This window comes from Electrophorus electricus, chromosome 20, assembly GCF_041902795.1.
Source record: "Electrophorus electricus isolate QZ-2024a chromosome 20, ASM4190279v1, whole genome shotgun sequence".
NCBI classification, from domain to species: Eukaryota; Metazoa; Chordata; class Actinopteri; order Gymnotiformes; family Gymnotidae; genus Electrophorus; species Electrophorus electricus.
This window is the reverse complement of record NC_137516.1, coordinates 5,352,658-5,377,607: the sequence shown is the minus strand read 5'-3', so window position 1 is coordinate 5,377,607 and position 24,950 is coordinate 5,352,658. Positions and strand designations below refer to the sequence as shown.

At 40.6% G+C, this 24,950-nt stretch overlaps 3 protein-coding genes across 3 annotated transcripts; 1 reads left to right on the top strand and 2 right to left on the bottom strand.

Annotated features, from left to right (window-relative positions):
- Positions 1–683: 683 nt before the first annotated feature.
- On the top strand, positions 684–3,741 carry LOC113586698 (C2 calcium-dependent domain-containing protein 4C). The gene is made up of 3 exons (XM_027025029.3): positions 684–1,928; positions 2,406–2,488; positions 3,267–3,741. The coding sequence occupies exon 1, from the start codon at positions 684–686 to the stop codon at positions 1,887–1,889; it is 1,206 nt and encodes a 401-aa protein (XP_026880830.2). The 3' UTR covers positions 1,890–1,928; positions 2,406–2,488; positions 3,267–3,741.
- Positions 3,742–7,611: 3,870 nt separating this feature from the next.
- foxb2 (forkhead box B2) lies at positions 7,612–8,869 on the bottom strand. The gene has a single exon (XM_026995741.3). It carries the CDS (start codon positions 8,867–8,869, stop codon positions 7,907–7,909), a length of 963 nt encoding a protein of 320 aa, XP_026851542.2. The 3' UTR covers positions 7,612–7,906.
- Positions 8,870–21,230: 12,361 nt separating this feature from the next.
- LOC118242958 (beta-1,3-galactosyl-O-glycosyl-glycoprotein beta-1,6-N-acetylglucosaminyltransferase-like) lies at positions 21,231–24,345 on the bottom strand. The gene is made up of 3 exons (XM_035536337.2): positions 24,143–24,345; positions 23,202–23,310; positions 21,231–22,588 (listed from the first exon to the last, which is right to left on the bottom strand). Exon 3 carries the CDS (start codon positions 22,538–22,540, stop codon positions 21,269–21,271), a length of 1,272 nt encoding a protein of 423 aa, XP_035392230.1. The 5' UTR covers positions 22,541–22,588; positions 23,202–23,310; positions 24,143–24,345; the 3' UTR covers positions 21,231–21,268.
- Between the last annotated feature and the right edge of the window lie 605 nt (positions 24,346–24,950).

The following is a 24,950-nucleotide window of genomic DNA, read 5'->3' as shown; positions in this document are numbered from 1 at the left end:
TCAGATTAGTATTGAATCCCTGTATAAGAGCAGCAGCAGGTGGGATATATGGTCAGACTTTGACATTTTGCTCTTTGAAAGTCCATGGATGAGGTCATCACTGGCCTTTGGAAAAAAGAGCTAGATGGTTAAACCCTTTTTGATATGCTTCCCCCATGCCTGGCTGATCTGAGACCAGGTGTATTGTTTTCTCATGGTGGCCCAGGTTAGGAATGTAGAAGGAGAAACTGATCTCAGACCTGTTCATAGAGCTTTTAGATCAAAGTAGGCAGAGGATATGTGGGGCAGGATTTGAGGTGGAATATCTTTCTATGAATGGTCATGATCATTCGAATATGGTGTGATCGACAGGGCTGCTGGAACATTAATACCAGTGCAGTGACCCAGTGATGCACACTGCTTTTCCTGCTAAGAGCATCTCCACTTGTTCTTAAAGATCCTTCAAACTGGTAAGAACTAAAGCTATCCACATTTTCTACAACTCACTTAACAAAATTCTAACTGCATAATGTATGGACAGTATATAGTGGTATATTGTTGTGTAAAATAATGTACAATTATATGAAAATGTTTTTGAAGATGATGGACTTTTTTTTGAGAAGTGGCACAGAATGTTTTATCATTTCTAAGGATTTCATTATTTTGTTTTCATGTCTGGTGCTGTTGGGCTGCCAGCGGACACAATGTGGATCCTTCGAAAAGTCCGGGAGAGTGCCGAGAGTCTCCCAGAGGACATCAGCCGGCTGATCAGCAAAAACTCAGAGGAGATCTCTGCAAAGACCAACCTTCTCCACAAGCTGCACAGCAACGTCCTGACGCCGGAGAAAATCCCTGACTTCTTCCTGCCTCCCCGGCTGAGCAGACGCTCCCTTGTGGCAGCAGAGGGAATTATTCCCAAATGCATTAGTCAAAAGGAGACCATCTGCGGTCAGGACTCTCTATCAAAACTCAAAATGACCACAGTCTTGATGACAGATGAGAACAAAGGCACTGTGGTGACCCTAAGGGGTAAAAAAAATCCTGTTCCATTTTCACTGAAATGTTTTGAGCCTGGCCTGTTTGAGAGTCCCAACACACGACGCAAAGAGTCTTTGTTTCACTCGACCTTCACCAGGTACGAGCTGGAGCGGATGGTCACTACTGCGACACCAAAACTACCCTCCATAGCAAGGCTGAAGTTGGGCAGCATCGAGAGTGACACATTGTCTTCTGCTGACTCCTCCCCTCACTGCTCACCACCTCCCTCCTGGCCAATCAGAAGCAAACGTGAAAATACTAATTCACTATCTCTCTTGGCATCGAAACGATCTCTTAGTAAGGGTGTTCCGCTGCAGTCAAAAAACCCAAGCAACATGGTATGGTCTACTGTTACTAAAATGGAAAAAAGAGGCATAACAGGAACTAATTGCCATGCCAGTGTTGTCTGCCAAGCTACCCCCTCTACCTTAGTCCCACCCTTCCAGTTCCCATTGGACATGCTGCACTGCCAGGAATGCCTCCACAGGGAGCACATGCTCCTTCTCCCACGCAGGGGCTGCATTCGGATATCTGCCTCCCGCTCCAACCACACGGGAGATCCCGCCACCATCTGCATCCGGGTGATCTCTGTGGAGGGCCTGCGCGAAGCCGGTGACCTCCGACCCCTGCACTGCAGCCTGACCTTGAGCCTGGCCCCAGGCAAGCTGCAGAGACAGCACAGTGCCACTATCAGGAACTGCCGCAATCCTGTGTTCAACGAGGACTTCTTCTTCACAGAGCCCGAGGCCAAGGAAGGCAGACTGCGGGAGTTAGCTCTCAGGGTGAAAGTACTAGATAAGCCCTCAGGCTTCGGGAGAGCTATAGTTCTGGGAATTACTGTCAAACCAGTTTCTCAGCTGCTACCACTATGAAGGAAACAATGCTGAAAGATGCCATTGGTGGTTTGTGAAGTATGTCTCTTTGTTATATAAACTGGAGACTTTTCATTCATTCATGTCAAGCATGTAAGATAACACCAAACTCAGGCAAAGAAGTGTATATTTAAGACAGATTAAATGCCATCATGTGAATTGTTTAATTGCTGTTTATAGCTGTAGTTGAAGTATAATAGTTTAAGGGAAAGGTTCTTTTCTTACTCCCCTGTAAAATTATACAGCAAAAATACTGAAAAAATATGTCAGGTGAATACAATTAATATCCAAAGAATTTTCCAAGAAATGTTGTAGTTGTAAGTTATTGTCTTAAATATGCTGTTTTAAATCTATAACCTAACATTTGAGCATTCATGCATACAAAATAAATTAGAAACTCTTTTTTACATATATTTCTTTTTACATTTTGTTGCACCTGGTAATTTCATTTGATAAAAAAAAATCAACACCACACAAATTAACACAAGAGGGCAATCATTCGATTTCTGTGTTCAGTATCAGAGAGACCAGCACTGCACTGTTACACAGCACCAGTGAGTAGGAAAACTATTCATCTGAAAGGAAAACTATTCAAAAAGGTAATCCAAATTTGTTTAATAGATAACATATAAACACTAGGCTCACTCTGGCCCACCCCATTCTTTCGCTTTCTCTCATGCACACACACACACACACACTCACACACACACACACACTCACACACACACACACACACACACACACACACACACACACACACACACACACACTCACACTCACACACACACACACACACACACACACACACACACACACACACACACGAGGGTGGTGGTACACGTTTTCCAGGGCAGCACAGAGCAGGAGTAAAGATGGTTTTAATTAGTCTAATAAAACCCCGAGCGCCTGTTCTAATGAAGAGATGAATGTGCAAAAGAAGCTGCAAAGGACCTTTCTGTTAACCGCTGTCAAACAGTCCATTACCACAAAATGAGCCGCGCACCTCCTCCGAACACCCTTCACTTGCGTACATGAAAAATGAGCATGACACAAGCTCATGCAGACACACGTTCACATACAACTGTGATAAACTTAAAGCCTTTAAACCAAAGTCTGTGCTTTTGACATGGTTCAAACTTTAAACTTTTACCTTCTCAGGTGCTGAGAAAATACCACTATGATATAATCAGAGTTAATCATAAAAAAAAAAAAAGCCTAACCTATGATGCTCTACTATACTGACTACTTTCTACTAAAGTAGAAAGTTTGAAAGAAGAGGGTCTTAAAGATATAGACTGAAGACTATTGCATTAACCAAAAGTGCAGTTCGTAGAGATTGTGCAAGATAATGTTATTGTAATCTTCTCTATGGTCCAGATGACCTACCTGATGGACAGGAGTTTTATTGGAGCTGGAGCTCAATGGAAAGAGGACCCACATGCTTTGCTGAGGGTTACCGGCTGGTGGCTGAAGGGACCAACACCAGCCCACACATCACTCAGCACAGCCCGGAGACTGTCACCTCCACCCCTACTGAACTGAGAGATTTCTTACTAGATGTTTTGTTGAAGGCGCAGTAAAGGGTGCTTAAGGCCTTCTGTGGGTGTCCTTCAAATCTACCACTTCTCATCTGACACTTTACATAGAAAAGTAAGTGCTTGAAACTACAACTCTGTGGTTATGGAGGTGAAGCACATTGTTCCAAAAGTCTCTGAGGTCTCAGCAGCAGCGGCCTGACATAATGTGACCACGGCCCAGACGACAGCCGCTTTCGCTGACGGCCAAGCTTTCACCAGCAGTTCCCAACTAATTTCAAACCTTGCCGAATTAAACAGTGAATCTGTCCCTGCAATTATGTGTTTTAAGCGATTAAGGTAATACCTTCATTGTGATATTACCAATATGCGCTAAATTTATTGCATGGTTGGTGGAATATAATGTTGCACTAAGTTGCTTTGCTGTGGCAAGAGCCAAGAGAGATGAGGGTGCTAATGAACTAAGCTGTTCATTATGAAGGCAGGGTCTTCCTGGTCATTAGAATGTACCACCTCCACCCCTGTTGAAAGCGGGGTAATTAAAAATAATATCTCATATCCGATTCACACCCTCAACAGGCATCGTGGCACCAATTTAGCCTTGAGCCTATTTGCATTCATCATGATCTTCCAGATAATTAACACTGAAAAGATCCCGGGTGAAAAAAATCTTTCCTGTGCCAATCATCCCCATTGTCAAATCACAGTCAACAGCAATAAGATATAATCACATATTTGCTTTTAACAGGGAAGCAGATTTCATACTGATTTGAATGATATCCAGTCATCCAGTCTCTGAATATAGTTTTACCAAACTACAGTTGAATGTTTACTTTCGCAGCTATGCCTACTCTAAAGATCTACCATTAATTTAATTGCCATTAATGTAACACACTCCAAACATTGCAAATGTAAGTTTTAATCCTTAAATGCTGGTACTACTGCTGACTATACAGAGTCCTGTGTTGTGTGTATGTTGTGTCAGTTTTTTCACGCACCTTTAATGGGTTGCTTGGTTTGCATCAAAGGGCTAGTGCTAGCTGGATGCTTTTTATATAAATTCATACTCTAAATGTACTTTTATAAATAATGTTTATGTCAGTCATGTAAGATGTCATGGAATCATGGCAAGACGGTGCACAAAACTATCTTCTGATTGCACAGATTACACAGAGTGTAAAACAGATTATCTTCTGATTACACAAAATTGAGCAAAAAGGGACTGAAAGCCTGTAAGAATATGTGTACCTACTGACAACGTAATATATATAGATATCAAATGTATTTAGCTGTGTAAGTTAAGTATATAAAAGCCTGATTCGCATGCAACAAGTACCTTTTTTGACTTCAGAAAGGACAGAGGTAAGTGTAAAGTGGGATATTAAAACCCAGCATGGCAATCAAAGAGAATCCAAGAAGCTTTGAAAAAGAAAGCCAAAGGAGAGAAGAAGAGAGCCAAGCGACAACGCAAAAAGAGAGAGAGAGAGAGAGAGAGAGAGAGAGAGAGAGAGAGAGAGAGAGAGAGAGACCTGGTAGGTTCATCTTCATTAATATCAACTAAGACTGTGGGTGTAGTTTTCACCTCACTCGGCCACTTGTGCATCTAAATTATTTGTTCAGGGGGCAGGTTCAATCCACTCTCGTGTGTGTGTGTGTGTGGGGGGGAGAGAGAGAGAGAGTGTATGCATGTAGGTGTATGAGTGTGTCTTTGCCATGCTAAACAGTCACACTTTCAATGGCCTCAATGCTGGGCTGCTTTTGTGCTCTGAAGAGGACCAGCTTCTGGACTTCAAAGGTGAAATTATGTCAAGATGAGCAGGACAAAACAACTTTATCAAACGGCAGCTTTTTGAAGTCATGGATGTGCTCTATCTTGGTGTACTGGGTCCTCACTGGAAGCCCTCCAATAGCTAGCACACACGGATATGCACACATGCAACTGCTCCCTAACAGACATAAACCGTTCACATGCACACACTTTAACACACAAACAACACATACATAACTCATAAAACTCAGGGGCCTCACATCAGTAAACTATGTATTACTGTATTATTACTATGTATTATTAAATAAGTATTGATTTGCCTGAACTTAAATATTAAACCATAATCTTAAATTCAGTAATACAAAGAAAATCAAAGAAAATCTACAGTGTTTATTCTTTATAAATAAAATCCTTATTTTCTGAGATGTGTACATACACATTTATGTACACAAGCACACTTACACATGAAGCATGTTCACACATACACATTTATGTACACAAGCACACTTACACATGAAGCATGTTCACACATACACATTAAAAGGTTAAACCTATTCTGGAAGGATCCAGTCTACTTTATTTCCAGTTTATTTGATGCCAGTGCCTGCGAATGATCATTGCTGAGTGAAAAATAAAGAAACTCAACTCATGTAAATTGAAATGACATTGTTGTTGCTGAAATGGCCGTTTCTGTGACTGGCATGGGAAATGTGCTAATCTGATAGGTATCCAATAGCCCACAACAGGTGTAGCTAATATTAGCTTTGCTGCCATGAGTAGCTATAAGTTAAAGGTTATAAATACTTGATTGTATTAACCTAATATAAGTATCTTACATATACATTTTTAATCAATGTATTACCACATAATTGTATGTTATAATCTATAATCCATATTCACTTTTGAATTACTTCTGTGTTTCCATGTTAGTAGGCCAAGGTTAATTATGAAAAATTGGTATGATTAATTAATACAAAGTGGTATGCTTTACCATATTCTGTATTGACCAACAGAGTTTTTCCAGAAATGTTTGTGTAGAAAAATAATGTGACTACAGTCTGAATTACACTTGGTTGCTTCTCTATCAATGTTTTCATTATGTTCTCAGTGATGGCATCAACAGAAACAGAATAAGAGTAAAATAAATGTAATGTTCATTCATATATTATAACCATGAATTATATAGTTTTGATAAATCTAATGTATCTCAGTTATAACTGAGTCATAAGACTCATAAGAGTGAAGACATGATGGACATTTAAGCATTTTTCTGATGTGAAAAACAAAACAAACATTAAAAATATTAGACTGAAAGGTTTGATGCCTAGAAGCAACAAGCATTTTGTTGTTCATAAAGACAGATATTAGGAAGGCTATTCCATGTGCTCTTCCAGGCTGTTCTAAAAGGCTAATGCTAAACTGTTAACCTAAACTGTTTGAATCTGATTTTTTTCTCTCAAACAGTTTTGACATGTCAAATTGATTCCTTCACCCTGTAATACCTCTGCACTTTTAAATTAGGAAGAAACATATCCAAAACTTTCCAGTGCATTTTAGAGTATTTACAAGTATTTCTGATTGTATATTTGACTTTTTTTTCTACAACACTGATGTCATTCATTCATCAGCTTTACAGACTTACATACATAAAAGTACACTCGGTACTGAGGCATCTATGTTCGTTCTGCTGGGACAAACATTTCTGGTGCACCATGGCTTCATACACATAGAATACAAAGAAAGGAAGAATTGCATTCATAAATGCATTGTTATTTAAAATAACCAATCAAAGATTTCAAATGTACATCAAATTATATTTATTTTAGAAAATGTCCCATTTTATTTTAAGAGAACCTTCACAGTTCACTTCTCTATATCAGTTTCAGCACAATAAATAATTAGATAGCTACAAATATACCATTCCGCAATTATTATGCTATTTCATAAATTAGCTATTCATAAGATGTGTATGGACTTATGCCTGTTTGTGGGAGGAAAACTAAATTGAAGCTTAGCAAATACCCCATTAAAACAGGTCCCACATTTTTGGAGCAGGGTATAACAGTTAACATTTCTGTACATATAACATATTATCATTTACATTTGCTTTATTTACAGAAATGATTCATATCTGACTTTGGGTTCATTTAATGACAGAATTTCTTTCTAACAGAGTGCGTTCCAAAATAATGTCTTTACAGAGGCAATCATGCATGCAATGCATGCCATAATATGTACAAATCTTTTCTCAGTATTTGTTACACCTATCTGACCTTTAATGTTCAATCACTCAGACTTTAAGCAAACAAAAATCTTTTATAGCTACAGATAACAGAGTCTTACTGGAACTACAGCTAAGCATTGCAGCTGTAGAGTTTAAGTGGTACATCAGGCATTAAAAAAATAAAAAAGATAAATTCCCAGTAAATATTGATTTACAAAGTTCTTACTCTGGCATGTTTGTGACCACATGTGATACCTGCTTAGATTTAGTAGTGCAGTATGTATATAAGTAAAAGTATGCGTTCCATACACCACAGGAGAAAAATACAATGCAGTTAGTGCTGCTTGCAATTCCCTGTGATGCCTCTTTTAAAAAAGTAACATATATGTTCCACAGGATCTTTGTCAGAGTTCTCAAGTGGCAGCTACTGAGAGTAATAGAGTCCAAAGCATGCAGCACTACATACCCACAATTCAGGGTTTTCTTCACTTTAAGTCTGCAGTAGAACGGAATGCATGGCTTCAGTCTTGTCCTCTGTCAAATCTGCTACCTCTCTGTCCATCAGTGACGGTGTGCGGGCACAGAGCTGCGCCGCTCCAGGCGGTAAGCTCGTCAGCGAGGACACGGTGCCCAGTGTCGGGGTCGGCTTGATGGGCACGGGCATGGCGGGCATGTTAGGGCCGACTGCATGGTTGTAGAGCCCCTTCACCGCCACTCCGAAAGGCGGGTACTCGGATGAGACGGGCACAGATTCTGACAGCATGCCCACATGTGGCCACATGGAGTTGACCATGCCGCCAAGCTGGGCAGGCACCGGGTAGCCCAGGTGATGCATTACGGAGGCGATGGGCAGCCCACCCGACATCACACCCTTGTAATCACGGCCAATCAGGCTCTCAATGGCAAAAGGGTGTTTAAAGCCTCCACCCTGCCCCCCACCCAGGGCGTAGCTCTGGAAGTGGGAGAGACGCCCCACGGTGCTCAGGTAGTCCGGGTGGCCCACGGCCAGCTTGGCAGGATGATGATGGACATGGTGCGGGTGGTGCGGGTGGTGCTGGACGTGCGGGTGGTAGGAGTGCAGGATGGGAGCGCCCTTGCAGGCCACCTGCTCCGCGCGCAGCACCTTGAAGCGCTTGCGTCGGCGCAGGAAACTGCCGTTCTCAAACATGTCTCCGCAGTCCGGGTGCAGGGCCCAGAAGCTGCCCTTGCCTGGCTGATCGGGCCGGCGTGGGATCTTGATGAAGCAGTCGTTGAAGGAGAGGTTGTGGCGGAGGGAATTCTGCCAGCGCTGCGTGTTCTCCCGGTAGTACGGGAAGCGGTCCATGATGAATTTGTAGATGTCACTGAGGGGAAGCATCTTCTCGGACGAGTTCTGAATGGCCATGGCTGTCAGGGAGATATAAGAGTAAGGGGGCTTCTGGTCACTATAAGAGTTCTTGCCTGGCCGGGGCATGGCTGAGTGATCTTTTTTCCTGTTTTCTTAAAATGTGAGGTGAACAGTGTCAGTCAGAGGTATAAAAATCTTCTAGTTGAAGAAAAAACATCCATCATTTACAGGTCCAGAGCAGATGGGTCTGGCCTATAGCTAGATCTAGCTTCCAAATCGAATATCATATCTTAACAATCAAATCAACCAACAGAATTAAACCTCGATTGTTAAGCTAATTCTGAAGCCAGGTGTTAAAAACAATACAAAGCAGACGCGCACAAGCGCTAATTAAAGACTTTTAAAAGTTACCGTGTGCTACCACTTCTAACGCGCACAGCACCTGCGTTAACCGTTAACAGTTCTCCGTTCGACCTAGCAGACGCGCGTCCTACTTTGCGCAGTAGCTCCACGACCCTTTTGTAATAATAGCAGAGGTTCCGACCCCCTGCGAGCCCCGTTTTATTGCAATAATACAGACTTTAGAGCGAATCAGAGGGAAAATAGGGGGAGGACCCGATTTTATATGCACTTTGCATACTTCATCTGTACCAATCGGAAGGCGTTATCAAAGAGAGCACGAATTAACAGTGCAAGCAAATAATGAGGGTGATGACAATAATAATGTACACTGTGATATATAATATTATGAATGACTTTGCTAAGTAGTTTTAGGACGATAAACTACTGATATAGAGTTTTTAGACGATGCTTTGCTCTTAAAGTACCTTATTTAAGAAATTAAATTGAATTGCAATGAATTAAACTGAATAAAGCCACGGAAACGAACAATTGCCCGTTTTATATGAAAACCAATGAGCAGTTTCAGTGTGGATTGTCTTATATAATTAAGGTGATTTATTTAATCCCATTCTGTTTAATCACCTCTTAAAAACCAATGTAAACTATGAAGACAAAATCATTCAGAGTATATAATTTAATATCTTATTTAAGGGAATATATTTTCCTCATCGTCTTTAGCGGCGTTATATGACACATTTCTTAACAATTTCCGCAAACAATTTCTATACATTCGCTATGTCGTCCTTAATTAGGCTATATAAAATAAAGCTTTGCAACCGAAAGGAAAGAAATTGATGAATGAAGATTTACATTTAAATGAATTAATATATAGCATTCATTAATTTGTTATCAAATAGGACCGACCATACACGTTCTGGCACTACATCTCTCAATGCGCCGCTCACTATATAGGACATCTTAGATTAGTTAAACCTCTATCCGGTCCAGGAATGTGTGACAATTGACTCATGTTTTTCTCTCATAATTTTGCGGGATGATATTTGAGAAAAGAAGCTGTCTGCAAAAACTCCCGAACGCACGCGCCTGCGCATCCTCAAGTGCACTGATCTCTGAGGTCTCCTTTAATTGGAGGAGAGGAGACAGGGTCAACCTGCCAAGCTGTTTGTATATTGTCGATTTCTACCAGGATATAAACACTCCTCCGTCCTCTGAGTCCTGGTACCGGTAAACAAAATAACAAAAGAGCCGCCGCTGTAATGCGGCCAGGTGTCACGGCACGGTACCACACGGCGCACGTCTTCCTCCGGTTCCCGACGGGTCGGGAATACATTACATTAATTAAGCCTTCCGTGATTTACCTTCCTGAGAGAGAAGTCCAACCATATAATTAAAATCGCACCAGTTATATTAGTGATGAATATTCAAAACGGTGTCAATTAATTAGCCAACAGATCTCTCTCATTATGTTCCTGAAGTGATAGTCCTTCGGCAGTTTAAAGGGTCACCGGTGAAGCAGTATACATATATTTTATACCGACAGACTTGACGGACGTTGCCTTTCTTGTGGTCCCTCGACAAAAGTGTTTTAAAGCGCATTAAGACAGCGTGGAAAAAAAAACAAAAAACATTAAGTGCCATGACTTGGCAACGTGAGGCCCACGGAGGTTCAAACAGGCGCACGGGTAGGATTTGTCAACGTGTTGTTTAGATCAATATTAAACCTGCTCCCACAAAGCGCGGTGTTAAGTAGACACCATGCTGATATGCATAAGAAATTAATTAGACGGTTTTCGCAGCGTTCAACTCCTGGACAAATAACTACTTGTAAGTACACCTTCTGGGCATATTGAGCATATGCTGGAATTATCCTTAATTGACTAATTACATAAATTACTCGTTAATTTTACAGCACATCAATTATAAAAGATATATCAATTAATTTTGCATAAATTAAAGACTGAACGTGGCAAAAAAGGAGACCGGGAGATGAACGCGCGAGGAGGGGGTCTGTTCTGGGCCGCAAGGCGAAGTGAATATGATGGGGGGAGGGCTCGTGTGTTTGTTCGAAGATGCTAATAATTATTTTTGAAGCTCTGGGCAAAAGACTCTAAGTCTCATTCTGGAAGAGGACATGAAGAAAAACGCTTTCACAGAAACAATAAGAATGCCAGAGACCACACAGTAAGTGATCATAGCGGCGTCGCCGCGAGGACGAGGCATTTAAATCAATTAAAGTGGCCCAATTGGGAAATGGGTGCTTGGCATCAGCGCGAGGCCTTCAGAGCCATCTAATGATTTATCGATAACGATTAACGTGTGATCGCTTTATTCCACAATAAGTACAAAAAAGAGGGGTTCGGCAGTACATTAATGACTAGTTTAACGTCTCAATATAAAGCGCGGGTCCTACTGCAACTGAAGAGTTTATGAATCAGTTATACATTTTGAGATAACATTTTGAGGGCATATGCTTACTTAGTGATTTTTTAACGCGGAAGGTTATGCATTGAGTAACACAATATTTTAGCATTTATCCCAAGTAGCATTTAGATGCATAAGTACCCATACCATTCTCAGTTGATTGACATTGAATGATGCAATAAAAAGCAGTGAATATAGGGTGTGTATTATGTGGTGGACATATCGTAGAATGGTGCTTCAGTTCTGGAGAAGTCTTCCTATTGCCTCTGGTATATATGTTTAAACCAAACAAACCTCATTCATCTCTGTACCTGTCACCATTACGCATGTCAGACACAAATGTGGCACAAACAATGCACACACACACACACACACACACACACACACACACACACACACACACACACACACACACACACACACACACACATGAATATGATAACATGTGAAATGACAGATTTATTTGTGCGTGGCTATGAATAACTTTATTTATGTATTATCCGAAAATTTTTCATAGAAGCTTACAAATCTCCCAGTCTCTGGAATGTCATTCGTAAACACCCACTCAAACGCGCACACAAACACGCACGCACACAAACACGCACGCACACACACACACACACACACACACACACACACACACACATGCCCTCTGTCTTTCACTTCCCTGGTGAGAGCTTAGTGAATCGTGCAGTTGGCTGAGTTCCAGTCTGTCTCTTCCCATTACCCCCCAACCCCCTGCCTACCCCACCCCCAGTCGCCCCTAAGGGGCACCAGTAGCCCTTATCTACTGCATCCAATTCTCTCTACTTACATATAATATACAACACCTTCCCTTCTGTTATTTCATACCTAACCTATATTACTAAAGTTCCTGCAATTCCTCTTAGCTACAACAAGCGTGATTCTGCCCATATGCATCTACTGCGGCGTGAACATATAGCATCAGTTTATTGCGATATATTCAGTTCCATAGTGATAAAATATTACATTACTTGGAAAAGTTTTGAGACATCCCATCCCACTGTATGGGCCCAGATTCGGAGAAATGATCCTGTCTTTGAGAGTCAGTATCCAAGAGAGAGGACTAAGATTGGAGAGAAATGTTTAGTCATGTTTTTCCAAGATAATGTTTTTTGGAAAGCTTACATTAGATAAGGTGCAAATGACACTCATTCACATATGATGGATGACTGATGCAATGATCCAAACTCCCAAATTCCCTAAACCAGAATGTCATGTAGGCCTACTGACATTTGCCTGTGGTACAATGATATTTGCGTTAGTTTAGAAAGACACAAACTGCAGTGATTTTCCAAGCCTTCTTCCTACTTTTATATAAAATGTTGAAACTCTGCGTGCCACAATAGTATCGGAAAGGAAAGTCCTATGAGGTGCCAAGTGTGTAGCAACCTAACATCTACGGTGTAAAGACAAACCGCTATTTACCTAATGCGGCAATTTACGGGGATGACACCGATTTAGGATTATATGAAGGGTCACGATGTAGCATTAATATGTCATTATTGCCAGTGTTTGCAAAGGAACATCCATCGAAAATATTCAGCACACGCTGAAAGCAAAATCGCTTGGGCTAAACAGCCTCCAAGTTCAGAAGATTCAGCCAGCCTGCGCACCGCAGCCCTCTTTCCCCGCCTATGAGCCGTCAAACGCTGCCCCCGCTGCGTTCGTGGGTGTCGTTGTGCCGCCGATCTCCGCGCTGTCTCCGGAGCCGCTGAGACGATCTCCCTCAATGGCCTCTCCGATGGCTCCTGCTCACAGCTCTCTCTTCGCAACTCTTAATGTCCCGGCGCGGAGAGCTCGCCGTCGCGCTGCTCGGATTTTCATAAAAGTCGTTTCTCTTCCCCCCTCGCTGCCCAGTGTGCGCTACCGGGCTATGTGTAAAATAAATGATGTATATAGCTGTAGGGAGAAGTCTGCCTCCCCCGGAACTACCTTGGTGTCCAAGGAGCATTGAACATTAGATCCTCGTTTGGTGAATAAATAAGCATTCAGCTGAATGGCGGTGTTAGCGATGGACTTCGGCGCATATTTTACCAGAAAAGGAGTTTAGCCATTAGGGAGTTAATATCAAATAAATCTCCACTGGTCGGCAGGCAGAGACGGACCGGCGGCTCTGCAGCGCCCTGTTGGGTTACTAATGACCTGCGCAGGCTTCAAATGAAGCCGTTATATGCATGTCATTTGCAATATGTATATATTTATATATTATCTTCTAATTGTGTTTGAGAAGAGAACAAAGCCACGACCGCAGCAGTTACGAGTGGAGCCTTAAACGCTTTGCAGAGGACTAAATAAACTTGTTTCAATTAGTGTGTGTGCGTGTAAGCGTTGGTGCGTGCCTGCGTGTATTTTCAAAACAAAGCAAGGTGCGCTTTATTTTAATGTACAACACTTCTATAGTGTTTCATACATTTGCAAACATGAACAGAAGGCAGCTATTTATGGAGTTCTTTCATTATACTGATATGTTATCGGCAATTGGAGCATAAGTTCTTTGCTTTTTTATATCATCTCTTTTGACAAAAACGAGGAAGAAACTAAACTACCTGTTTCCAAAATGTCATGTTTCTGTCAGTATTATAGCTTGTTTATGGCAAATCTAGTATTAAACAAGAGTTTCTAGTATTATAGTATCACTTTAAACAGTATTTCAGAGTCTGAAATGAACAGTTTTAGCAAACGTCACAAAAGTGTCATTACAATCACAATCTGGGTGCTGGTTTAGTCTGTTTTCTGACCATATGTAAAATACTGCTTAAGAAACTAGAAGGGTTATCTGGTGTGTGCATCAGACAGTCTTATCAGCTGTTGTCTGTCATCAGTTTCAATGGGCTGTAAAAATCCTACCACCTTCACCTTTCAAACTGATTTCCACTGATGCAGGTATTTTTTGTTTTACAGTGCTGTGTCCTTCAGCAATAGGCTTCACCTTTAAGTAGGTACAACCATGGACAGTAAATAACATTCAGTCAACCATCCTTAAGAAAACGCTTCAGTTTTAAGAGGACTTTCCCATAATTTTTTTTTTCTGGCTAATTAAAACTTAGAAAAGAAATCCGGCGATTTCTCTGTGGAGCTTTCGAGCCATCTGGAGCACTACCGTTTTCTCCTCTTCCATTGTGTTCTCCATCTTATTCGCTGCTTGCACGAAAGATACTGTTTAGTAAACAGCATTAAATTTCTATTTCTGTTCTCCAGTCCTACAACAGCTACAGCATCCACAGGAGCGTTGAAATTAACTGCCATGTCAGTCATGACTGCAATCCATAGTCATGTCATTGTTGATAGGTATTGCTAACTCTTCTGTGTTATCACGGTGCCTTTGGCTAATGGGTTGAATGATAAACTGCAGTTTACATTGCACACAGTGATATTTTGTTATGGAAAATGTGCCCTTTGGATGAAAAAATTCAGTTTGGGCTAAAATTTAAAAGATCTTGATTACAGTAAAAGTGATAATATGGTGAAGGAACACTTGATTGACCAAAAAAAAGCAAAATGAGTTTCTGAGACAGTGATAGCCAGCTGCATGACACCATCTAGTAAGTAACACATAAATTAACCTACTAAATATAATAAATATTTAACTATAACTGAATATGTAGTATTATAGCGCTACAAATAAGCATACCTAATGGAACTAAAGGAGAAGATAATATAGTTCGGAGAGGTTCTGAGGTTTTGTAGCTAACCATGGTCCAGTAATTAGCATGTGCAGACGCTACGTTGGTTAGCAGTCCTCGTGCTGAGGAGTTGATGAACTGTGCCAGAAATAAAAGCCTGGAGCCACACACAAATAAATCTGTCATTTCACATGTTATCATATTCATGAGTGGGTGCACACGTGCGTGTGTGTGTGTGTGTGCACGTCTGTGTGTGTGAGACTGCAGATGTTAGAATAGTTATGCATCTCTAAAATGTGCTTGCTATTTGGGAAATGATGGCATTTCAGACCAGAAGTTTTTTTCTCCGGGAGCGAGAGTACATGCTGCTAGTGTTTTTGCCGTTTGGGCGAAAACGAGCGGAGAGCTAACGATGTTTGTCGTGCAACTCCAAGCCGCCTGTTTGTTTATGCTAGGCCAGCTCTGCCCAGCGCTGCCTGTAAATAATTACCCACCCTAATTATGGCCTGGAGTTAGCAAGTGTGCTAAATGCTTTTCTGATGAGCACTGCCCTGAGTTAGCAGGTGCTGGGCAGCCCTCCTAGGGACTCAGATTGAAGAGGGGGCCCTCATCCCTCTCTCTTTCCCTCCATCCCACATGTCCCACAGGCGAACGGGTTGCATGTGTGCGCACGCGTGTGTGTGTGTGTGTGTGTGTGTGTGTGTGTGTGTGTGTGTGTGTGTGTGTGTGTGTGTGTGTGTGTGTGTGCCCCCAAAGAATACCCCCCAAAGAATAATGTGTTTTATGCAGGGGGGTAGCACTCCACGCGGCGTGAGGTGGGAGGGGATAACTCTGTGTGCAGCTGGCCCCTAATGCGAGATCCATTACACTGCCCTAAAAATGGTCTTGCTTTTAGAGAACTTGGTCATTAAGACATGTCTTGCTGACAAAAATCAAAATAAAGTATTCTATGTTCATTCTCAAATGCCTTTAAGGATATTTGTTCAATGTGGCAAAGTTTTTCTCTTTAACAGCTGATGCCTACTGGGTCAAAGGGCAGTCTAAATTAATTTAATTTCAAATGTCATTGTGTTACTTTAAACTAAGTATCCTATGATATTAACAGCAAAGTAGCTGTTCTCATCTAGTTTTAGGCTACTTAGAATGGTCTAGAGTGGTTAGGCAATTCAGATTGAATCTTGTACCCTTGTAAACAAGAAATTGTGTATTGAAATTCCCCCCATTAATGCAATGGAAATAAATGCTAGTCACAGAGTAAAAAGGAGTTCATGTAAATCAACATCAAGTGTGATGTTACTTTACCATAGGTCTGTCTCTTTGTTGAAAATTGCACACAGGGCCAGCTTGCATGGCATCGAATGCTGTGTGTATTTTGTAGCATATCGCATCAAACTTTTACCCCCCATGGTCGTTCCCAGTCTGTCTCTAAAACTTGCGCAGACTTGCATTATGTCAGCTCGCGCTTTGCCACCCCATTTGCTATAGCTGTACTGCTGTGAGCTCAGACAGACTTATCAATCAAACTCGGCTTGATGGATTCTTTAGAACGATGGAACAATCGCCTCGGAAGAGCTGAGGAGTCTCGGAGTGTTTTTTTCTTTGACATAAGGGTATGCAAAGAGTGTAAATGGATGAACGGTTGATTGATTCTCGACAGAGTTGTTGTTGACAGCAGGAAATGTGTTTTTGCATTGACTCTGTTTGCCTGGGAATTTGCGCGGGACATGAGTTATCACGCGCGACTTTGGACCTAAGGCGATTCTACATAATGTATATAATGATGTCAGGTCGTAGGAACTGAGATTCGCTGTTTAACAGCCGTTACCTGTTGAGAAAGAGATTCAGACAGATACAGGGGGAGAGAGGGAGAGAGAATACAGAAAAAAAAGACCAAGAATATTTCAAAAGAGGCTAAGTTAAGGAAACAGTTCTGGGTTTCAGTTGTATTCAGTTGTTAATGGAGATTGTTGGGTGGGCTGTGTTCAAAGCCTACACACTATTTCCTATACTGAAGAATCAGTAGCACAATGCTACATATTAGTATAGGGAATGCAATTAATGATTTAAGATAACAGTTTTGTTCACTGCACGGTTTGCTCATCATTCTTCAACAGTAGTCAAATTCCTTTGAAAAAACGCCATTGCCAACATCTTTTTATCAGTTCATCAGGGAGAGAGTGGTTTATCCATATTCCCTCTTAATACTCATTTTAGAAACAGGCACTTATGTTAGCTTTAACAACTGTATGGGCATCTCAGGTGAAGAACACTGACTAGCCAGGGCCTGAGGCCTACAGGGTAATGCAAAACGTGACTGCGTCCACTGCCAGAGCTTGTCTTCTTACAAACGTAGCCTCCACCTTGACCCTCTTGCATTTAAAATGTAACAAACCATGGTTAGTCTTCTTCAAACAGAGTTTGTTCACAAAAGTAGGCACAATGGAGTGGACAACTTGTATATTTATACACAGAAATTAGCCTTTAATTTGCTCTTCTGGGAAGTCTTATCATTACGCTGGTTAGTTTAATTGTTTTGTCACACCAAAGGCCTGTCAGAGACTGGAGTCAGTACTGATACATAGACTCAGAATTTAGTTAGTTAAGTGTACATATAAGCGCTGATTGAACGATGGGTTTTCAGTCTCCAGTTGACTGCAAGGGACAAAGTTGTTTGGACCGCCAGGGGAAGGTTTTGGTGCCAGTACAGAGAAGAGTCTTGATGCTTGTCTTCATTATGAATTTAGGGGTGAGTAGTTGAGTAGCTTCCCTGAAGAGAAGTGGATGAATCCTACTGGTGTTGACTTGCATGTCCAGGTCAACTTTGCAACGTGCAGGGAGTCTGATAACTGGTTATCAGACACTACACCCAAGTCTCTGTGCATTTTTCGATGGAGTGATCAGGAAGGTTTCAGTGAAGACCATATGGCAGACCACACAGATCATGGCATGTATCTTCAGGGATATGTAGTGTCTGGGTCTAGGTAGGATTCAGTATTAGGTGATGGACTGCCATCCATGATGACATTTCAGCCAAGCATGCCAGTCAATGTGTGAATCAAAATTCAAAGGGCGCAGAGGAGAGGATGAGCAGTATCAGCATGACTGTGGCAGCAGAACCCATGCGAGAACATTACCTCCAAAGAGAGTATGAGTATATAGGGGGAAAAAAAGAACAAAGCAGAGGCTTGCATGGGACAAATCCGCATGGCATCCATACCCTGTCACCTAAGTGTTCTTCCAGCCTGCAGTCCCTGCCATGCAAAGCCAATTTCAAAGATGATGAGGACATACTGAATGCCTATGAAGATCAATCAGAGTTGAACTGATTTAATGGCCACAAGGGCCGATTCTGTGAACTATGTTGTTTTAAAACCCAACTGGTTGGTGTCCTGTTGTTACTGATAAAGAGAGATTTTAAGTGACATTCAAGAGTTTTAGAGAGGAAATGAAGGAAAAATGTTGACTGGTAGCGGCAGACATTAGATGGTCCTAGTGTGGTCTTTTTCTGGATGGGTATAACCCTTGCTGTCTTTAGCATTATCATATATAATGAGTTGAGTCTAACTCTTGAGAGTAGTTTATGTGGTGTAGTCAGTAACCTTAGCCCCATTTCATTGTGTCAGGGCTAAATAAAACCTAGTGTGTTAAGGATGACTAAACAGGGTAGGGCAAAAGTTTCCATCAATGGGATGTAGTGTTCCTTTTATTATAATGCCTAGTAAAACTGCCAGTATTGTATACTCTGATGTATCTTACATATCTCTGCAGGTGTATGCATGTTTTCTACTGGTCATTTTTTAGCTAAACAAAATTGTTTGACATTTTTAAGTAATGCAAAGAATATGTATATAGTACATTTTGCAAATATTCAAATATTTTAATCTAAGTATTTAAGTATCAGAATACAACTGTAAAATATTATCCACATACATTAGAACATTTGTCATGCCAGCATGAAACAAAAATGTGGTCTATTTGGAAAAATCAGATCTGACAGGGATGTGACATCAGTGAAGGATCAGAGAGAAACAAAAAGACAAAGAGTGATTCACCAAATCTGGAAAACACTGTGATGTCATGCTAAAGTGTAATGCTATATTAGTGACACCTCTAGCCAACATGTGATGCTACGTGGTGACACCTTACTCGACCTGAAAGCACACTGTAACTAAATTTGGTAATTAAACTGCCCTAACTTTATTTAACACAAGGTTACTTAAGAAATACTCAACTCCAGACATATAAATAAGAGATCTTAACAATTATGCTATGCCCACAAACAAAATTAGCAATTAAACTGCAAACGATTTCATTTCTTGTAATTTCACAAAGCTCATAAAGCTCATTTTCATCCTTGCATAAAACTTAAAAGCAAACATTGCCGCTTGTACCATTCGCTTTCAAGCATGAATTAATTGCTGTGGATACGTTTTCTCTACTTTTCTAAACACACACGGGGGTCCCATTACATAGCAGTTGATCTTCAAAAGAGAAAGCAAGAAAAAAAAACAACAGTGAAAATGGAGGAAAAAAATCCACCCTCTGGAGACAAACAAAGCCATTAATTAAAATGTGATCTCAAGCATCAATCTCTCTGTCTGTCACAAAATTATCATAATCTGAGAATGTTGGGAGTCTGTAGAGTAAACAGTTAATTTACAGAGCATTAATCAAAAAGTGGGACTCTCTCTACCCCTCTCTGTGCAGTGACACTTGTACTTCTTCATCTCACTTCACTCTTTACACAATGTGAGGACAACTTGTGCATTCACACTAGGACTAGGAACCGACTTTAATGGCTAAATACAGCCGAATTTTAAAAAATCAGACCTACATTCATTTATGGATAAAACTAGAAGTTGAAAATGTATAATTCCATGATTCATATATAAACCATCCAGGAAAGTTGCACAATAATGAAGTATTTACTGAATCTCAAGGTATAGATAAAATGTTTGAGTGACAATGAAATGTTGATTATGGAATAAGAACCAAACCCTGACCTGGTATGTACTGAACAACAGAAACATTAAGAATTCTGCCTGAGGAAGAAAAAGCAAAAAGCATGTTGGTATGGTTGCTCCAGTTCTGTTACGTGGCTTTCCATAAGGGCACCCAGACATGTGAGAGTAGGTAAAATGTTCTCTCTTCAACTCATTCATTTTCAAGCATCTTAGTTTCACCCATGATTAGAATTCAGTAAACCAATACATGTAGTGTTTTTGACAAGTAAATCAGGCACCTCCTTGTTCCTCTGAGGTCAGCAATGACCAGTCCAACAGTGCTGCACAACCAGCACAGTGTCCATAACAGGATCAGTGAAGCCATTTTGACTAATTTGGGGAAATAAAAGACCTTTAAATAAAAGACATTATTTTCAACACGATTAAGAAAGCCTACTTTGTATCTTGATCTGTTTTGCCAGGGAACTTCTAGTGCAATAGTAGTAGAAAGAGTAATGTTACAAACATTAATAAAGATGCCACAAATGTGCTCACTGTTTGTGGCTGTCTTCTTTCACTACTTGTACAGTATTAGCATAACAGAGCAAAACAGATGGCAAGAGACTATCATCACAGTTTTACTCTCACCTGAAGGTGAATACACACACATTGAACTATCTCGTTGTAAAGGTGTGTGTGTGTGTGTGTGTGTGTGTATAACCTCTTGAGCAGCAGTGCTTAAATCCTTTTCTGCTTCATTAAGCATCCATTACCTGCTTCATTTCTGCTGTTTAAACCACATCCAGTGAGCCCAACCCCCCCCCCCCCCATTATACAACTCACATTCACTGTGTTTGTGTATGTGTTTGTGTTTCATTCATTTATGTCAAATCTACTACCTACTAGTAGTACTGCAGTTATGGCAGTGGCTTGGATATTACACACTGCACAGATATTTGCCCTTATCCAGTGAAAAGATCCATACATTAATCTGACACCAATTCAGTTGAACATAATGGTTAGCTGCCATTATGAATTATTGCTTCCTCATCTGCTACTCAAATGTGGATAGTCTACAATAACAGGTGTGACTCAGAAAGGCAACAATGTATATATACAATAATATATTATAATGTTTATAGAAATTTCATTCAATGTTGCTTAATTAAGGCCCTGTGCCTGAGATACTTCTCTAGGCATCGGATGGCGATGGGGTCAAAGTCTGTGTCAAACTTATTAGCGAACAGGTGGCGCTGTTCTAACATCCACTGCAGGTCCCCTGCCCCATACACACACACAGCCCTGACATGAGTGCCCTGACAGGGTGGATACACTGCATCTAAGGCACCTTCATGGCCTGCCCACTTAATTAACCGGGAGATGGTGAAAATGTCTGTGATGTCATATTTAGAGTTGGCACGGAGGTAGCCAGGAACTTCAGGAATACGTTGCATTGTAGCCCAGAGGAACTCATCCGGGCTGTAGGTGTCATTTGACCATGAAATGAGTGCCTGAGCTTTGGGGTCCTCGAGTACAAAACGCACATAAGCACGACTTACCACTATATATGCACCCCCTGAAAAAATCTTTATTCCCAAAGGTGGAGGTTTTTTGTCCTGATTGGTCTTCTGAATTTTGTCACGTACCATACGGTAGCTCTTCTTCCATCTGGCCTCCTTATTATGGGGCATGACCTCAGTCTCCAGGCTGTTGCCACCACCCAGTGCCTTAAGGGCCCGCACGATCTCCAAATTGGTTTTGATCGGGAAGTCCTGCCCACACAGGTTGATAAAGTACTTCCAGTTACTGCTGATCTGCAGGAGGTCCCTCATGCAGTTGATGTCGGCTTGCACACGACTCCAGCTAGCGTAGATCACCTTTTCAAGCTGGCTGGCTATGAAGACATTGTCAAAGCATGAAACAATAGAGTCGATAGCTGTCTTGAAGGACTTGGGTGCCTTTTTGTCCACATGGATGCAGTAGAAGTTCTGAGGGGCATAGATGGACCTCAGGAGCCGCTCAAAGTTCTGCACCTTGTGGTGGACGACGATTGAATAAGCCACTGGGAACGCCTCTTCCTCTTCACTCAGTGGGAGGGGGAGGTACTTCCGAGTGGTACGGAACACCTCACAATCATTCGTCAGCTCGATGTAGCTCTTATCGGAAATATGTGTTTTATTCTTGAAGTTCTTCGTGATGGTCAGCACCTTGGCACGTCCTATCTCTTCAACATCACCCTGTATGACTTTCTCGCATTGGCACTCATCTTCTGGTGTTTCATCATCTCTGAACTCCAGCCAGCTGTAGGCCACCTGGGCCTCTTCATGTAGGACCACTGAAAGTGTGAGCATGAACACACACATCAAGGCTCCAGCAAGCAGCACCCTCCGGAATCTTCTCTGTCTTCGACTCAGCAAGCCCATCAGAAATGCCTCTAGTACAACTGCTCAGAGAGTAGCCAGTCATGCCACCTGGAGGGATTATATTGTGAAGACTGTAAACATTCTCACAGCAACATAGTCTAAGGGATATGAAGCTAAATTAGCATTTACAGTAGTCTTAACAAGTTAATATAATTTGTACATCTACAAATCCATCTGAAAGTAATTTAGGCAATTTAAGTGTATTCTTCTTATATAGACAATCCAGCCAATCTATTTGTATTAAGTTAATTGCCTTTGTGTATCATTAAAATTTAGTAAAGTGTATCATTTGGTAACAAATTTGCAAATAATGTAATACATATGTTACATGTCAAACACCATTCATAATGTAATATAAAAATGTTTCCTGACATAATATCATTCTGGTTGTTGAGTGAACAGCTGAGGAAGCTCACTACTGGATGACATAATAAACGTTTTGTCCTATTTTGTCATGTCAATGACTTTAATTGTATTTTGCTTTGACCGGACCTATCTCATACATTTTAAAAATTAGCTCTGACTTCTATGTTTTGTCCTGTTTTGATTTTAAGTCTTAATTTACTGATAATCTACAGTCTGATTGTCTCCAGTTTAAACATTTCAATCTGTAGACTCTTTACATTTCAACACACAAGTTAAAGCTTAAACATGTACATACCATCACTGAAAGCCTCTTGTCTACACTGAAGACAGGTTTCGTTGGCCAAGAGTTTTCAGGGTCTGACGGCTTTCTTTATCATACCTTTGCTTTTGCCTTCCTTCTCTTTCTGAAGCACAAATGTGGGCAGGAGTTTCGTCTTACTCGTAAGTCAAAGTGGAAAGAAGTAGGTCCAGGTTTTTTTGCAAAGCACATCATCATTCATGTCATCCAGGTAAACATTATCAATTAACAATCTGTGCAAGAAGGCAGATCAGAATTTGTATTGCTTAAATCTTCTTGGAATCTTTATTCACTTTCCACCTGGAGTTTTCACTTTGTATTCCCAAACTAGAAGTCCAACGCATGTTTACCAAAGAGTTTTAAAAGATGCTGTCATAAATATAGTGATTATGGTTATTTTTGAAACACTGTAAACTTGTAACTCAGTGTGTCTTTTTTTCTTGTGTAATCCAGCCAATCTATCTGTTTTTAGTTAATTGTCTTTGTCTATCACTAAACATTTAGCAAAATGTATCATTTGGTAACAAATTTGAAAATAATGTAATACATATGTTACATGTCAAACACCATTCATAATGTAATATAAAAATGTTTCCTGACATAATATCATTCTGCTTGTTGAGTGAACAGCTGAGGAAGCTCACTACTGGATGACATAATAAACATTTTGTCCTATTTTGTCATGTCAATGACTTATGAATTATTAACTATTTTACTTTTAATTGTATTTTGCTTTGACTGGACCTATATAATCCATTTTAAAATTAGCTTTGACTTCTATGTTTTGGCCTGTTTTGATCTTAAATCTTAATTTACTTAATTTACTGACATACAGATTACCTACAGTGAGACTGCCTCTAGTTGAAACATTTTTTTGTGCCAGATTTTAACCTTCACTCTAAAGAATTGATAAAGTTAAAGCTCAAACATGTACATACCATCACCTCTTGTCTTTACTGCACATAGGCTCCGTTAGCCACGTGTTTTCATGAGCTGTTCGGTTTCTTGATCATACCCTTGCTTTTGGCTTCCTGCTTTTTCTGAAGTGGAACGTGTGGGGGCAGTAGTTTTTTCTTACCCACACCTCAAGGTTTAATGAGGTAGGGCCAAGCTTTTTTCAAAGCACATCATCATTTATGTCATCCACATAAAAGTCATCAATTGACAGATCTGATGTATAAGAAGGCAGATCAGAATTTGTATTGCATAAATATTCCTGGAATCTTCATTCATTTTCCAACTAGAGTATTCATTTACGTCATCTTCCCAAAATAGCAGTCCGGTGCATATTTTTCCCAAGCTTTTTTAAAGGTAATGTCATATAGTGACTCAGAATAGTTATATAAATATGATAGGCTGTGGATCAGGTTTGACATGTATTGTATATGTGATTAATTTGACATTGATATTGCAGTCTTTCAGGTTTCAACCAAATGCTTGGCAGCTTTTAACCATAACTACAACTTGCTAAGTTTACAGAGGCAGAATTTTCCTTTAATAGTATAACGACGTCCTCTACTGGTCTTAAAGGGCTATTGTCATCCTAGGCACTCAGTACACCCCATTTAAATGTTTTATTACATGTGTGATAGTTTGATGCAGAGATCTATTTAAACAGAGTTGTGTGTTCCTTTGATTAAATATAAGTGACACTTGATCTGCTTGATTCAGTGACTTAATCAGAACATTTGTGGAGCTCATTGCAACACTGTGTTCTCATTAATATAATAATCTAGAATAAAATAT

Coding starts and splice junctions, on each gene's coding strand:
- LOC113586698 (XM_027025029.3), top strand. CDS start 684: ATGTGGATCCTTCGAAAAGTCCGGGAGAGTGCCGAGAGTCTCCCAGAG.
- foxb2 (XM_026995741.3), bottom strand. CDS start 8,869: ATGCCCCGGCCAGGCAAGAACTCTTATAGTGACCAGAAGCCCCCTTAC.
- LOC118242958 (XM_035536337.2), bottom strand. CDS start 22,540: ATGGGCTTGCTGAGTCGAAGACAGAGAAGATTCCGGAGGGTGCTGCTT.